At 39.9% G+C, this 17,282-nt stretch overlaps 3 protein-coding genes and 1 non-coding gene across 4 annotated transcripts; 1 reads left to right on the forward strand and 3 right to left on the reverse strand.

Moving 5' to 3' along the window:
- Window positions 1-7,156: 7,156 nt before the first annotated feature.
- LOC101294147 (U-box domain-containing protein 4-like) lies at window positions 7,157-9,277 on the forward strand. The gene is made up of 2 exons (XM_004293329.1): window positions 7,157-8,443; window positions 8,810-9,277. Exons 1-2 carry the CDS (start codon window positions 7,157-7,159, stop codon window positions 8,870-8,872), a joined length of 1,350 nt encoding a protein of 449 aa, XP_004293377.1. The 3' UTR covers window positions 8,873-9,277.
- A 1,196-nt stretch (window positions 9,278-10,473) lies between these two features.
- LOC101313005 (inositol transporter 4-like) lies at window positions 10,474-12,618 on the reverse strand. The gene is made up of 4 exons (XM_004295269.1): window positions 12,483-12,618; window positions 11,882-12,396; window positions 11,173-11,781; window positions 10,474-10,959 (listed from the first exon to the last, which is right to left on the reverse strand). The coding sequence occupies exons 1-4, from the start codon at window positions 12,616-12,618 to the stop codon at window positions 10,474-10,476; spliced, it is 1,746 nt and encodes a 581-aa protein (XP_004295317.1).
- An 836-nt stretch (window positions 12,619-13,454) lies between these two features.
- Window positions 13,455-13,535, reverse strand: TRNAL-CAG. Its single transcript has one exon. It is a non-coding gene; the product is annotated as a tRNA-Leu (tRNA).
- A 306-nt stretch (window positions 13,536-13,841) lies between these two features.
- Window positions 13,842-17,162, reverse strand: LOC101294438 (inositol transporter 4-like). The gene is made up of 6 exons (XM_004293330.1): window positions 17,003-17,162; window positions 16,420-16,605; window positions 15,804-16,210; window positions 15,567-15,674; window positions 14,747-15,352; window positions 13,842-14,594 (listed from the first exon to the last, which is right to left on the reverse strand). Exons 2-6 carry the CDS (start codon window positions 16,550-16,552, stop codon window positions 14,082-14,084), a joined length of 1,767 nt encoding a protein of 588 aa, XP_004293378.1. The 5' UTR covers window positions 16,553-16,605; window positions 17,003-17,162; the 3' UTR covers window positions 13,842-14,081.
- Between the last annotated feature and the right edge of the window lie 120 nt (window positions 17,163-17,282).

Consider the following 17,282-nt stretch of genomic DNA (forward strand, 5'->3'; position numbering starts at 1 on the left):
TATATAGTGAGCACTATCTAGCTAACACATTGGAGTACTGTTGCCTTCATCGGCAGATGGAGAGAATCTGAGACATGAACTTGTCTCGCTGGCTCTGCATGTTCTATATAACTGACATGCATGTATACAATTAACTATCTTTTCTGTGTTCCTAGCTTGCTGGCATGGCTTTATCGAGCATTCGAGCTAATGTTCTTCTTAATTAATAAGAATTATATATCATATTTGCATGCAAATTAATTTAGGCAGCATGTGCATGGGCAGCTTGATGCCAAACTATACACTATTTGTTTTATCATATCAGAGCTTTGATACATCATAAGAGATGTACAAGAAAAGTTGTTCAATATATTAGCTAGGTTAATTTACAGCCAAGCTCATGTGAACAATGAACAATAATATGAGGGCCGGATTTGATTAATTAGATTGCAGGCGTAAGCTTTTGAATATATATGATAGTTAAGGGAAGTCCTTGTTAATTTAGGAGTACGCTGTCGAGACATGTGTACATGCATTAGAATAATAAGAATCGATTACGTTGTACATTATTGCTTCTACGTTTCTTTTATATATTCTGATTATTGAATCCTTATACGTACATATTTTTCTATGCGATTGTACGTATTGGTTTTGATGACGCATATGTTACGTACATATGACCGAAGTCTTTGCTTATGAACACGACGTACGGGTCTAACTCTTAACAAAAAGAAAACGAAACACGTATAGATATATTATGGGTCCAGGCAGTTAACTTGTTCAATCAGAGTAGTACTCGTACTCGTACTAATTCATAAGTTTGTGTTCATGTACGGAAATTTTAATTGAAATAAATTACAATCCTAAAAGATCTTAGTTTCGTTGACTTCATTTCTTGATAATTTAGTGTTGATCGAAGATCTAATTGCTTCTCTGGTGTCCTTAGCTTAATTAGTTAAGCTTCATCCATAAATTTAAGTATTTAACCTCTTACAATATTATTATATGTAAATTTAACCTCTTACAGTACCGACTAGAGTTAAGAGACATAAGAAAAACATTTAAAGACAGCCCCGCCTTGACCCATTTAACAAAGCAAAAGAAAGAAAGAACAATACAAATGGTGTACATATACATGGACTAGTATACATGTAGACGTGGAATAAGTCTAATATATGTACGGACATGTTGCAGATATGTAGAAATATAATATGTGGCATATATACTGATTTCTCCATGCCATGCCTTCAACGTCGAGCCACAAAATGTTGAAGCAGTCTTGCAGCTAGCTAGCTAGTGTTTCTTTCGTAATTTTATTATGTTAGAAAGAATCATTTGAAATCCATGAAAGATTGTATGTTATACTTTTTCATAAACAAATTGTTTATAAAAGTATAAACGCTTTGGCTTGGATGTCGACGTATTTGGTATTGATGTATGATGTGCCTGGATCGATCGATCGTGTTAAAACTTAAATTAACCTAGCAGCACTAGATGATAAAGCATATATAAGGCTAAACTCGTTGCTTCAGAAATAATTAATCGTTATATAATAAATCGAAAATGATGTGATTGGGGGTTCTATATATATTGGAAGTGAGGAGGATCGAGTTTTTCGATTCTGTATATATTATACGATGGCAAATATCATTAGCTCTTGCAAGGATGCATGGCCAAACAAATGAACCAAGAACACCTATTACCTTATTACGTACGGACCCATTCTCAATCCGACCTCAAAGTACAATGGAAAAGGAATGTCGTAGGAGTGATGAAATCATTGATGTAAGCATGTAGACTCCGGATCAAAGAAATTAACCCGTGTGGAGTTGTTGAGATTATGACTAATCAACAATGTTACCAATCTCAATTACGCTAATGAAACTTACTCCAATGCCCTTCATTCCAAGTTCATTCATTGTATTTGTACGTACGTGTAGGGTATAAAATTAGAAGCCAAGCTTAATTAGCGAGTACGCGAGTTAATTAAGCCTTTCATGCATTGACCTAGCTAGCTTAAAGGGAAAGATGGAATACTTTTGCACAAGTAGAACCAGTCTTCGACGATTTATTTGTGTGTATGTGTGTGTTAGTTTCATGACTTTCATCAATATGATCTCAATTCTTCAACCACCGTAACGTAAGCACTGCGGTGAGGAGTGAGGAACTGAGGACTATAGACACACACCTTGAAACTCTTAATTTCTGGCTAACCCGGCACCGGAATACAGTATATCATTCCAAATTTCCAATTTCCTATCAAACTCAGGTTTATTTACATGGTAGAATTCTGTAGTTGGTGAGGTCCAAAGGGGGTTCTACTTAACCACGTACACTTCCCTGTCGAGTGTGGATCAAATTAAACAACGTACCTTCCTAAAACCCATGCTAGCTCTTTGGTTTTTGTTCCGGGATCTTCAGTTATGTGCTTTTTACACAGGTTGGTTTATTTGGGCTGCAATCTTCCATGAAATTGATTTAGGGTCGATTTACTAATGTAATTAATTTGGGAAAAAACTGATCGACGACGGCATTTCAATCGAAGATGGCATTTCTGGGCCAGAGTTTTAGTTGGGGTGATTCATGAAAGGAAATAAATAGCACAATATATATGGGCCGAAAAATAGAGATCCTGAAGTTCTTCTATGCCACAAACAAAAGAGGCCTGTACCCGAAATGTGTCCAGTGGGGAAAGAAAGGTGGATGATTAGATTAGTCGACATGTATATATACAAGCAAGCAAGGTGGGCTCTCGTAGTAGTGGACCATTGACAGCAAGCAGCGAGCGATATATCATCACCATTGTGGCTCCCTCTGCTGCCAAATTCCAAAAGACAAAAGTTGTTGGAAATAATTCCATTGAACGCAATCGATTTAATCATCCTAGCTATCTTATAAGAAAAGAACACACATGCATGCAGGTGATAAGTTACTTTTTCTACTAGTCCAACTGAGTGTGATCGAAGCTGCTGGGATTACAATTTGGCCTTTTTGGTTGCGCGTGCTGAGATAAAAGTGATGAATGAATAGACGCCACCAGCATGAAGCTGCAGAGAGGGTTGCAGGCGCACATAACCTTCACCCTCGTCTAATACTGAAGCTACAACTTAACTAAGCAACTGATCATTAACTAGTGGATGAGTGATGATCGATCGAGGGCTAATTAAGCTGAGCCATACACGCATCCATCGATATCCCTATCTCCTCCCATCTCTTTCTGCAATTCTGCACACAGACACATATAGCTACTGATGAGATACGAGTCGATAGGGCGTTTAACTTGCCTAGCTAGTTACGCTAGCTACCTGATAATGGCCGGTCTCTCTCATCTCAACCTCAGATCCACAGAGCCTGAGGTCGCTGTCCCGTTGTCCCCTATATCTATTCCATGCATGCATGCATCATATACCCATATATATTATCCACATATATCTTTGATAAGAAAAAAAATGAAAACTATTTGCTTACTTGATTAATCATTTGTAACAACAAGAGAAAGGCAAGCCAATCCTTGAGCACTGTTTGCACCCACTAAATGCATGCACGGAAGCTGGAAGCTTGGAACAGATCAACATATATATACCGACTGACTACTTATATATGTTTACAGATATATTGCTTCAATCTCAAGCTTAATATATATTCTGACGAAACAGCAACCAATAAAATTAAGAGTTTTGTACAGCAAATCCATCATGATGGCCATACATAGGTAATGTTCTCGGCCTACTTCATCGAAAATTTATAACAGTAAGGTTGAACAGGGTATATTTAGCTTTGGATCCCCGAAAGCCAAAGAAAGATTTGAGATCGGTATGGAAAGCAAGAACAGATTGTCATGGGCCATCGATCTTGTTAAGAATTATTGATCAGAGATACAAAACAAGATCTCTACACAGCTTTATGTTTTTTTTTTTTGCAGATCGATGATCAGATAGATATTGCTCGTTTCCATGTGCTGCGAAAAGCGATTATCAGTAACATCATAGTGTATATATTTGATCCATAGATATTCTTGCTTCAAATGTTCCTGAAACCTTAATTCTGTTTACATCAAACACGTACAGATAAGCTTTTGCTTAATTAATTAAAATCATTGTGTTTGGCGTACAAAACAATTGAAGTCTAACGTGTATTTTGACACCAAGCATAGTCGTATTGCTTCGTTGGTTTGACATATACTGGTTGATCGATCGCATTCGAAACCTCGAGCTCCATGGCAGCTGTGCCAAGATTATTAAGTCATTGGCATTTATAGAGAAACTTTGAAAATGTAAAGCGTGACGGATATGTATCCATCCCATTGATGCTGACCACCAAGGTCGCACAATAAGAACAATACTAGTGAATATTTTCCTTTCAATCTTGGCGTGCTTCGTAACCAACATGTTGTGTGTACACACATACATACTGTATTGATATACACACCGACTTTTCAAGTGAAGAGGTTTCAAACGAAACCCCGTACACATGCCCATTTGTGAATTGTTACGATACATGGTTACATTTGAATACTCATCGATCACCCGCATTTTCTTAATCAATGAAACACAAAAAACTCCAAGTTGAAATCTCTTCGAACAAAATAAGTAAAAAACATGACGTACAAGTTTTGCAACTCTTGGTAGGAGTCCGTTGTATATTTGTGTTTCTCTAATTAGAGCCTTGTAATTTGCTCAAACCACGTTTTGCACGATCGACAAGTGCTATATGATTAAAGTTTAAGTGTAACTAGGCTGGTTAATTACGACTCGATCATAAGTAGTGGCCACAAACATAAGCATGGATCAAATTATGCTCATGATTATGCGCAAAATAAAAAGCTAGCTCATATATATCGTTGCTATTCTTTTCTGTTATCATGAGCCTCTTTAAGTTAAACCAACAAGTAATTATGACCTCGTGAATTCCATCGTGAAAATTTACGTGTTAGTTTTATGAAAGGACCTTTTACTTCAAAGCATGATTAGGAAAGGCACTACCTAGCTAGTGAGCTTAACAGTTCAAAGTACTTGAAAAGAGTCGTTAAATTAAGATTTTTAGTTAAAAGTACTTAGGGCAGGTCTGATAAACAGAAATTAAAGAAAATAAAACTTAGGGTAGGTGATATATATGTTGTTCATCGATCTACATGCAGAAATACCAACCAGGTAAATAAAATTCATCTCAAAACTAGCTAGGCCGAGCTCGCTATCAGAGTATCAGATCAAACTGAATAGAATAACTTCGATCAGAGTAGCCGTTCTTGATTAGTATGTAGATTATATATAATAGGGGATTACGTACTACACTGTTCAATTATATGTTAACGTGGCAAAATATTGTTGATCTTATTGTTAATTGTTCTTTAAAATCTCTCAAAATTTTGTTCAACATGAATGCAAGGACAAACACCATCTTTTGCAAATTCCAAAACTGCGGTTAGGGTGCTAAACAACTCAGCATGTTGAATTGATTAATGCCAATCAACATATTAATTAGAACTAGTTAATCTAACAAATAATGTCTCTTTGTTTGTTAATTTTAATTTATATCCAAGTTAATGTATCAATATCAGATGTATGCGACTATATGCATTACAATTATATAATGTATGTCATGTCTTTATAAATTATTCGCTTATAGCTGTATCGACTATTTTGATTTGTCAAATGCCAAATCAAATTTCGTTTCTGGTCGTTCAACATTTAGCCTAGTTATATAGTTCCCTATTTCGACTAGTCGCACATCAAACCAAATAAAAAATAAAATAAAAATTGAAATAGCCAAGCCACTAGCTCCCAGGCTAATAACAAAAATCAAAATAATGAGGCTTAATTCGGAGCAGATTCTACCTACCAGGGTGCACTCACACCATTAATATTTAAGTGCTTAAATCGTCGTATGGGAAGATCGAATAAATATTAAAAAATCCCTAAATTTATTCATTTCAATTTTCTTTTTGATCCGATCAAATTAAACGCTCATAATAAGAATACATCTTCTTTGACCTAGTCTTCTCACCTTTTTAGTTGCGGAAACACTTGAGACTATTTTTTTAGGTTTTAATTTTGTTAACGATATTAACATATATGCATGTAGTGTTCTCACCTCCTAATGTGAGAACGATATTAGCATATATACATATAATGTGGCGTGAATAACCGAATCAAAATACTAGATATTAGTTATTCAGTTTATTTGCATCTTTATGCATAAAAGCTTTCGGGCTTAATTAGGGACAATTTTGCTGACCAGAAGAGACACAAAACAAAAGTGATTAGATCATGAGCAATATTTTAAGTACAAAAGCAAGCTATTTATATTAATATATTGGTTTCATAAGATAATTAGGTGAACCAATACTTTGTATTATTCAACGAAAGATCTAAATCATGGAAATCTAAATCTTATAATACTAGTACGTGCTTGGTGAGCGGTGTTTGAAACTTTTGGAATATTTTAGGGTTAGGGTTTTAGGATTGAAGGAACAAAACCTACCCATTAACTCTGGATAAACCACACTTTTTTTTATTTTTTTAACAGGGGATAAACCACACTTAACCCAGTGCTGGAGTCATAATTAGGAGTCCAAGGTCTCACTCTCTCTGCCAGGCACGTGTGGCTGACGTGGGACGGTTGCCGCCTCCACTGTAAAACTCAGTTGACTTGGGGCTCAGTTCTCAAGATCGGACGGCGTACAGGCGTTGAATCGCTGGCAGCACGTGTCCTTCCGATTCTTTAACTGACTCCTGTCGTACCCCCCAACGCAGAATCTTTTCCACCACCTTCCCTCCTTTTTTTTTTTCACCCAAACCTCCAAAACGACGCCGCAGCGTGCTTTCTATTTTTCAGGTAGCCGACGCCGACGGTCCCACCACGTCACTCCCTCCCAAAGGAGAGTCCGATTGTATTTCTCTGCCCTGCCCCTTCACTGCTCACTGTCACATCAGCTCCCTCTAAAATCCCCAATTCCCTGCCGCTAGATTCTATTTCTTTCCTGAAACGACGTCGTTGGGTTTCACCTCCACAGCTACTAATATGTGGCCTCTGATGCCCTCTCTCTCCCCTGCCAGCTCCATCACCATGACCCTTTTCTTAGTTTTTTTTTTTTTTTTTTTTCCACTCAAACACTGAAAACCCCCAAATTCAAAATCCCTAAATTTCTGGAGAGTTTGTTAGGCTTTGATTTTCCATGATGGTTTCTCTGGAAGATTCTCATTCCGGGTCGAACCATTTCCCTCTGACCCGGAACTTCTACTCTCCGTCGTCTACCAGGATTCACCGGAACACCGGCCGGTCCATGCGGACAATCCGGTCGAATTTCTACCAGGAGGATCAGAGCTGCTGCTCCTTCGCCGAGAGATCGCCGTTCGTGTCTGAGAATCTGACCGATTCCGTTGTGGACATGCGTCTCGGCGAGCTGGCCCTGCGCACCTCCACCAGCTCCGGCAAGTCCACCGCCGCGTCCGCCGAGGAGTTCCTCCAGCTCTCCCAAGCCTTCAGCGACTTCTCCGCCTGCAGCAGCGACATCTCCGGAGAACTGCAGCGGCTCGCCTGCTTGCCGTCGCCGGAAAACGCGCCGAGATCGGAGTCGGAGCCGGAACCGTGCGAGGGGTTTTTACAGAGGGAGAATTTCTCCACTGAGATTATCGAGAGCATTTCGCCGGAGGATCTCCAACCGACGGTCAAGATCTGTGTGGACGGGCTTCATTCACCGTCGATTGCCGTCAAGCAATCCGCTGCGGCCAAGCTGAGGCTTCTGGCTAAGAACCGAGCTGATAATCGGGCTTTGATCGGCGAGTCAGGTGCGGTGCCTGCTCTGATTCCTCTGCTCCGGTGCAGTGATCCTTGGACTCAAGAACACGCTGTAACTGCTTTGCTCAACCTATCGCTTCACGAATCAAACAAGGCTATAATCACCAATGCCGGAGCTATAAAGTCGTTAGTGTATGTACTCAAGACCGGAACGGAGACCTCTAAGCAAAACGCAGCTTGTGCTCTTCTGAGCTTGGCGTTAATGGAGGAGAACAAGAGCTCAATCGGAGCTTGCGGAGCTATTCCTCCTTTGGTTTCGCTGTTGATAAGTGGATCCATGAGAGGAAAGAAAGATGCTTTGACGACTCTGTACAAGCTCTGCTCGATCAGGCCTAATAAAGAGAGGGCAGTGAGTGCCGGAGCGGTGAAGCCTTTGGTGGCGCTTGTGGCGGACCAGGCGACTGGCTTGGCGGAGAAGGCGATGGTGGTGCTGAGTAGCTTGGCTGGAATCGAGGAGGGGAAGGAGGCTGTTGTTGAGGAAGGTGGGCTTGCAGCACTTGTGGAAGTGATTGAAGATGGTTCAGTGAAAGGGAAGGAATTTGCGGTTCTGACGCTGTTGCAGCTGTGTACTGAGAGTGTGAGGAATAGAGGGTTGCTAGTCAGAGAAGGAGGGATTCCGCCTTTGGTTGCGCTTTCGCAGTCTGGGACTGTTAGAGCTAAGCACAAGGTATTTTCACTTGTGTATTGCTTACACGCCTATTGGATTATGCATGTTCTTTACGTGTTTTGTGTTATATTAATGCTCATGCTGGGTAATCTGTTTACAATTTGATTGGTGAAATGATGCGCGTGATTGATGTTCATAATTGGATAGTTGAAATGGTGCTCATGTTGGTTGCTTTAAAGGTGATTAATTTGGAACTGGGTAGATTGAGGCCATTTGTATAGAGGATTGTACACACAGTGCATATTGTCACGTATTTTGTAGCTCTAAGTCTGAGTTCAGATGCTGCATGTTAACTTTAGGTTATAAGAACTAATCCTTTAAAAAGTTTGCTTGGTTTATAATATGGTGATTCCTTTGTTTTTGCAGGCTGAAACGCTTCTTGGGTATCTGAGAGAGCCGAGGCAAGAAGCGTCCTCTTCAAGTCCTTAAAGAAGAGAATATAGGTACTTTTACTACTTAGAGAGGATCTATGTCTATGGTGCCATTGTTGGTTGTTTTTGATGTATATAGGGAGTGTTATTTTCCTGGTTTGTACAGTGTGGTTAAAAATCTAGGAAGAATGTGATTGTAGAAGGGAGAGGTTAGAGGGAGCTAGTGAGTAAGACACTGACTCTTAGATGTATGATTTTTAACTAGGTTTTGGGGCATTTCTATCTTGTCTCCTCTTCCCCATTTTTTTATTGACTTGGTTTTTGTAGGGGTGGAATACTTGTTTGCCTTCTTGTTTTTGGGTTGATAAGATTTGGGTTCTTATCCTTGTGTTTTGTCTGGGTAACCCGAATTTTCCTTGTAATGACAGATAGTATGAACTGCTTGGACAATATATTTATATCCTGTTCTGAGTTCTATGATCAAACTGATATGTTGAACATGCTTGATAGTTTGGGTGACTGAACTATATCTTTCTTTCCAAAGTCGAAAGCTTGTGTTTGGTTGCTCTTGGTGGTACCGGAATTGGAATCTTGAACTCAACTTGTTATGCTAATCCTTTATCCATTCTCCTGCTTTTACCTCACGCTTCTACATGAACTATATGCTTTGCATAGTAGCGAATACAACTTTATGCTTTGGTGAACTGACAGGAGAAGGTAAACTAATAAAAATGATAGTGTGAAGAATATTAAACTTCATGACCCCAGAAACCAGAAGCTGCTCTGAACTAGGCCTTGTTTACCTTTTTGTGACTTGATTCCCCAACTTTCTTGTGACTTGATTCCCCAACTTAAACGAGCTATACTCGCATTTCATTTTCTTAATTTTTTTTTCCTTCAAAATGATAAATTGTTCTGTTGGTGTGGACACTGATTTTAGTGGGGAAATGTAATCTATTGGTAGAGCCCTTGAGCTGCTTGTCTCTGGTGTAAAGTAGCTCACCTGCTGTCCCGTGCATTCATCTTTGCATAGCCCACCAACCGATCCAACCCCACAAGCAAGTGATTTTGAAACTTTTGTTCTTTGTATCCTTATTTATATTTCCTTGTCCTCACTAATCATGCGTTAGCTGGCATAGCAGGTATATGTTTTGTCCCTCTGTTTGTTTGTTTTTGATGGTTGCAATTCCTAATTTTTAAGTCAGTGCAATATTGAAGTAGCTTTGAATTGTATGGCAAGGTGTCGGTGAGCTTTTAGAATCTTTAGCGGGAAACTGGTTGTATTTTGGATGCTTGAAGCAAACTTCATTTTCTTTTGGGTTGTTTCTACTCTCTTTATAGGGATGCCTGTTTAATTTTTCCCCATTTTTTTCTTTTGCCAAAGCTGCTCATCGATCTGTTCAGGCTCAAGATGTTTGTTTTGAAACTGTGTTTCGAACCATCTAATATCGTGTCAGTCCCCATTCAGAGCACTAGGACATACATAAGCTAGATGAATTGGATTAGTGGTGAATCTAATACTAGTGAGAAACTATTTGGATAGCATGCAGAGTTCCCACATGCACATTATTGAGAGTTTGAAACAGAAAGATCCTATATGACAGTATGGTCCCTGCCCCTCCAGAATTTGTCACCGGCGAATTAATGTTGTGGATCAGCTCAAGCAGACCCCTCAATTTTCTGCTTGCCTTTGGTGTCCTTTGGAGCAAATAACTTGGGTCGGAAACCCTTCTCGAGCAACTTCTCGACCTCTTCGAATTGCATTCCTTTGGTTTCAGGAACCAGGAAGTAAATGAATATAAGTCCAATGGTAGAAAACCCAGCAAATAGGAGGAAAGTTCCAGCCGAACCCAGTTCCTTGGTGAGGGTTAAGAATGTCTCACTCACTATGAGATTTGCAGTCCAGTTGGAGACGGCAGCAATCCCTCCACCAGTGCCTCTGTATCTCAATGGGTATATCTCAGAGTTCACAATCCAAGGAATAGTTCCCATTCCAGGTGCGTACACAATGATGTACAATCCCAACAAGATGACTGCTAAGATACCAATTTTGCTAGGACAACCTTTAGAGTACCATACCCTGTGTTCTCCACGACATTGACCCCTTATCTGATCATTGGCAGCCAAACAAGCTCCCGGGGCCAGCTGCGAACAATCAAAATCAAAATCAAAATCAGATGAGCAATAATGCAAATTTGCTAACAAATTTAGGTAAATCAAAATTAAAATCAGATGAGCAATAATGCAAATTTGCTAACAAATTTAGGTAAAGACTTTGAGGATTGGTAGGGCATTGCATCTTAGCAAGTGCTTTTTGTTAGTAGTTTGGAAAGCACTAGGTGAAGTATTACTACTTACATTTTGACCTCTAATAGAACAGAAGGCGCAGTCTGTGTATTTCAAGCATGTCATGCAGTCCCATGCTGCAGGATTAGGAGCAGAAACATAAGCTGGACATGTAGTGTTGGTGCCGAAGTGATTCGATTCCAAATGGCTAACAGTTGGAGAATGAGATGCTGCATAGTAGAACACTCCAGCTAACACGATAAGGCAACTGATGATTCCGAACATGGAAATGATCATGAGCCTTCTCCTCCCATATCTATCCACAAAGCACATGCTGATGAGTGTGCCAACCACATTGAGGCCAGAAGTGACGAGAGAAAGTGCCATAGCCGTTTGGTTGGATGCGAATCCAGCAAACTGAACTATGGATGGGCTGTAATACATGACAGTGTTGATACCCACAAATTGCTGAGCGACTTGGACTGTGATCCCTGCATAGAGTCCTCTCCGGACCACGGTGTTGCCGAAACAACTCTTCACTTTTTGCAGCATGGTTTTCCCAATTGCTCCTTCCTCCGACTTTTCGAATTCTACGGATTCTTGCAACGCCTTCAGTTCATCATCAACCTCTTCTGCAGGATAGATTTTAGCTAAGATGGCCCTAGCTTCATCAGCCTTGTTCTGTTTGATTAAGAAACAAATAATAGAAGTAAATAACTCTGATTGGTAACATGCATCAAGCTAATATTGAATGAAGTGTAGAACAGGGTTTGAGGGTTACATCTCTGTAGAGCCATCTAGGTGATTCAGGGAGTGACAACATCAAAATAAACTGAACCACAGCTGGAAGACCGGCGACTCCAACCATCCAACGCCATGTTCCAGGAGTTTTGGTGAATGCCAGATTGATGAGGTATGACAAAAACTGACCTCCTGTGATGAGAAGACCGTTTGTACTAACAAGAGCTCCTCTGATTCTATGAGGAGAGGCCTCTGAAATGTAAAGGGGTGCGGTCATGGAAGCCATTCCAACTCCCAAACCAACTATGATTCTTCCAATGATGATCACCCAAGGAACCGGAGCTGCTGCCATAACTATTGCACCCACAAAGAACACCACATCTGCTATTAGTATCGATTTCTTGCGGCCGAGGGCATCGTTCATCCAGCCTCCAATTGCAGCACCAATGATAGCTCCGGCAACTGCCATACTCACAATGGTTTCTTGCAGCCATGTTTTCTTGTCAACTTCGTCAAAGTCCTCACGAATGTATAGCAGCGCCCCAGAAATAACTCCTATATTATGCAAGTTTCAATTAGTTTATGAACTTCCATTAGTTTGAATATATTGATTGTTGGTTTTGATTCTGGTATCCAAGTACCTGTGTCATATCCAAAAAGAAGGCCTCCAATGCCGGCAGAGAGCGCGAGGCGCATAATGTAAGGCGTCCGCCATGTTGTCTTCCAGCATTCTGTGAACTCTGTCTTGCTAGAGGGGTGTGCTCCCCCTTCCACCATTTTTCTCTACTTGGAAAAGATGCGCAATGGAAATGTAGTACTAGTTCAACTTCTATGCCTGCAGAACTATACACAATCAATCATTCAACATGTGGAAGATGAACTTTGAATCGAAGAGGATCGATATGAATTACAAGTCTATCATACTAATCCAGTTTATAATACAGTTCCATTGTTCTAGATGAAAGGCCCCGTACATGTCTTATCTGTCTATAGTTTTTACTCCACAAAAATAGATATATTTGGTTCAGTCAAATTTGTTATATTAGTTTTGATCAAACCTAATCCTACTTAACTGCGGAACTACCTCTACTATCTCCTAGAAAATAAAAAATCAAAATTGAAACACATGTGGAATTTTCGGTGTTCTTCAGCTGAGCCGCCCTTTCTTCAGTCACTAACGACCCTTACCTCCGGTTGTTGATGCTGAATTTCTTTGGAGATTGATGAAAGGAGAAGGTTCAGTTTTTGACGCTAAGATTCTTCAGTGTTTGTATTGGATGTAGATACAAAAGTTGATTAGAAGAGGCTGTGAGTGTATATAAATACTTTCGAAATTGTAGGATTCTCTTGGCTCAACACATTTTTCTCCATCTCAGTCTCTAATACTTAGGTCCCCTTACTTTCCGTTAACTACTGATCATGAGATAGTGCATTGACCGATTTAAACCGGGAGAAATTTTGCTTACCATCCATGAGATGCCGCACCTTGATGCATAGAAGAATTTTTATTAAATATAAAGAATCACTGATGTACCGAATGGACCGCATTTTGTTTCAGGCTATCACGCAAATATGGAAAGAAAATTTAAAAAAAAAAAAAACCGAAAAAACAATGTCAAGAATGGGATTCGAACCCATGCCCTTTCGGACCAGTACCTGAAACTGGCGCCTTGGACCAACTCGGCCATCTTGACCTCATTGTGTGTTAGTCCAAACACAAAATTAATTATATCAGGAGTAAACATTTGTTTGTTAAGCTAGATTATGATTCCAGAAATATAATTATGATTTAAATCATAGGAGTAAACATAAATATGGTCGAAACTTATGATTAACGGAGTCACTATTGGTATTGGTCAAGTATGATTAGCGTATGATTATCTTCATTGCCAACTCATTATATTATGGGAGATCTGATGCGCATAGGCTTGCTTCACCTAAGCTTACCGCATAGTTCACGATTCAAATCACTAGGCCAACCAGAAATAAGATTCTCAAATACAATTACTAATGCCTTCTATATAAGTTCAAACAATAAGAGCATCCGGTAAAGAAACAGCCAAAGAAGAAGAAAGAAAACCCAGATGATCGATCATTGACAAACTTGATCGTCTGTATTAATTCTTGTAATCACATGTACTAATGCTGCACACAAACACCATGAAGTCTCTAGTATAACTAAACAAAGAGGTTTCTACTAAAATCTTTATTAGAATCACCACGTTGGGATTGTTGGCAACTCAAAGTTCGACACTCTTGGTTTGCTTGGTTTCCTCTGTTTGCTTGGTTTCCTCTGTTTTCTTGTTCTTGGAAGCAAATAACTTTGGTCTGTAGCCTTTCTTAAGCAACTTCTCAATCTCCTCAAATTGCAGCCCTTTGGTTTCAGGAACCAGGAAGAAAATGAACACGAGTCCAATGAGCGAAAACCCAGCAAAGAGGAGGAATGTGCCCGCAGAACCCAAAGCATGCGTGAGAGTTAAAAATGTCTCACTCACAATCAGATTGGCACTCCAATTGGACACTGCAGCGATCCCTCCACATGTACCTCTGTATCTCAAAGGGTATATCTCTGAGTTCACAATCCACGGTACTGTTCCCATTCCAGGTGCGTAGATAATGATGTACAATCCCAGAAGGATTACTGCAAAGAATCCAACTTTGCTTGGACACCCTTTTGTGTACCATACACGATTTTCTCCGCCGCATGACTTTTTCAAGACATCATTTGAAGCCACGCAAGCTCCCGGGGCATACTGTTATCAATTAATGGAAGAACATGTCAATGAAGGGTTGAATCTTGATAAAGGGAAGGTTAAATCACAAACAGTACATAAAAAGTTTGAAAAACTGCGATAATAACCCTATTATCTAACACACTTAAAGAAAAAAGTGAAGTAGCACTTACAGCAGAGGCACTGTTAGCACAGAAGCCACATTCAGCTTTCAAACATGTCATGCAGTTCCATGAGGTTGGATTGTGGGCAGACACATAAGCCGGACATGTAGAGTTACTACCGAAATGAGTGGATTCCAAATTGCTAATACGAGGAGCGTGAGCTGCCGCCTCAAAAAACACAACAGATAACACCACCAGGCAAGTGATAATTCCCACCATAGAAATGATCATAAGCCTTCTCCTTCCATATCTATCCACAAAGCACATACTGATTACAGTGCCAACAACATTGAGACCGGAAGTGATGAGAGAAAGTGCTAAAGCCGTTTGGTTGGAAGCAAATCCAGCAAACTGAATAATGGTTGGGCTGTAATACATGACAGTGTTGATACCCACAAATTGCTGAGCTACTTGGACCGTTATGCCTGCATAGAGTCCTCTTCGGACCACAGGGTTGCTGAATGCACCCTTTAGTTTTGCTATGATGCCATCACCAACATCTCCTTCCTCAGCCTTTTCCATTTCGACAGATTCATGCAATGCTCTCATTTCATCCTCTACCTCATTCTCAGGATATATTTTCTCTAAGATAGCCCTGGCTTCACCTATCTTATTCTGTAACAGAAAGAATAGTGATCAGATATTACACAATCAAGTACTTCATGAATGAGTCATGGACGAGCAGAAATTTATCATAGATTAAGAATTTCTCCAGACGATTAAGAAATTACCATAAGGCAATAAAGGTATTACGAGTTCAAAGTAAGTTAAATACAGAATAAGGAAAATGAAAGAGAATTTTATTAGGGGAGGCTTTGATCATGATCACCTTTCTGTAGAGCCACCTTGGGGACTCTGGGAGTGTGTACATCAATACAAACTGAACCACGGCAGGAACTCCAGCTACTCCAAGCATCCAACGCCAGGTTCCAGGAGCCTGAAACAGATTCACAACACAAAAATCCACTAAATGATTACACAATGAACATGAATGTCAAAATAAAGCTCTAAAAACATACTCATGCTACTTGCTTGTGCAGATTGAATACATTGTAATGTTAGGTACCTTGGTGAAGGCAAGATTGATGAGGTATGACAAAAATTGACCACCAGTAATTAGAAAACCGTTTGTACTAACAAGAGCACCTCGGATTCTAGCAGGAGACGCTTCTGAGATGTACAGTGGTGAGGTCATAGAAGCCATTCCCACTCCCAAACCAACCAGAATTCTTCCAATTATGATCACCCAAGGAGCTGGTGCAAAAGCCATGACTATTGCGCCAACAAAGAACACAAAATCTGCACACAAGATTGACTTTCTCCGGCCAAGAGCATCATTCATCCATCCTCCAATAGCGGCACCAAATATTGCGCCGGCAACTGCCATACTCACAATGGTCTCCTGCAGCCATGTCTTCTTGTTAACGTCATCAAAGTCCTCACGAATGTACAGCAATGCCCCAGAAATCACACCTACAATACAATACAATCCAGTACCCCAGAAATCATCATCTACAACACACAACCACCTGATCCACATCTACAATACACTACCCATAAAATATATCCAATCCAATTGTAACTTAAATAACAGAATTGTACCTCAAACAATACAGTTGAATTGAGTCAAGAAGACCTCTTTATTAATCAACTAACTAATTGCTGGGGTTGATATGACACACCTGTATCGTATCCGAAAAGGAGGCCTCCAATACCAGCCGAGAGGGCGAGACGCATAATGTAAGGGGTCTTCCATGTTGTTCTCCAACACTCAGTGAACTCTGTCTTACTAGCAGCCGGGTGTCCTCCTTCCATATAGAATGTACTTGATTATCCAACAAGCTGGGTAGTAATCTCACTGCTCTACACTGAAATGATACTATCCATCAATCACTGGCAGATCAGCATAATTATAGAGGAAATCAGAAAATTAAACCTATTCAATCCAAACAATATATCATATCGCAACCTATTTCTGCCATGAAAACATCGAAATCAACGACAATTACATTGAATACTCTAGAAGCTGTATGTGCCAGCTCAAACCATTCTTAATAACCTTCTCCACAAGACCAAAATAAACTGTTGACAGAAATCAACAACAATCGGAATTGTACTGACAAATGATACAACAAAACATCTGAAATTCGATGACCCGAACTTACAAAAACACAATCTTTTCAAGTACGACCTGGAAAAGAATGAAACTTTCCAATACCAAAACCAAGAAATAAGCATGCAGCGAAAAAAGAAACAGTAAATTACCTGGTATGTTCTTTTCTGTTTGTTTCTTCTCCTTCTATTCTTCTGCAATACGAGTTTGGATCCGTCTACCACTCTTATATAATCTTTTTTGGACGAACCAGATAATCTCTGTCTTTATGGTTTTCTGTGATCACAAATAAAAATTGAGAACTGTTTCCTTATTGGTGTGAGTTTCCATAAAACGCAGACATTTAAGGAGTACAGAGTAAGACGGACTCTTGCGACGACTGTAATTGCATAGGAGACTGAGGAGAGTAATTAGCTACCTGCAAAAGGATTC

The sequence above is a fragment of the Fragaria vesca genome, linkage group LG3 (assembly GCF_000184155.1).
Source record: "Fragaria vesca subsp. vesca linkage group LG3, FraVesHawaii_1.0, whole genome shotgun sequence".
NCBI lineage: Eukaryota > Viridiplantae > Streptophyta > Magnoliopsida > Rosales > Rosaceae > Fragaria > Fragaria vesca.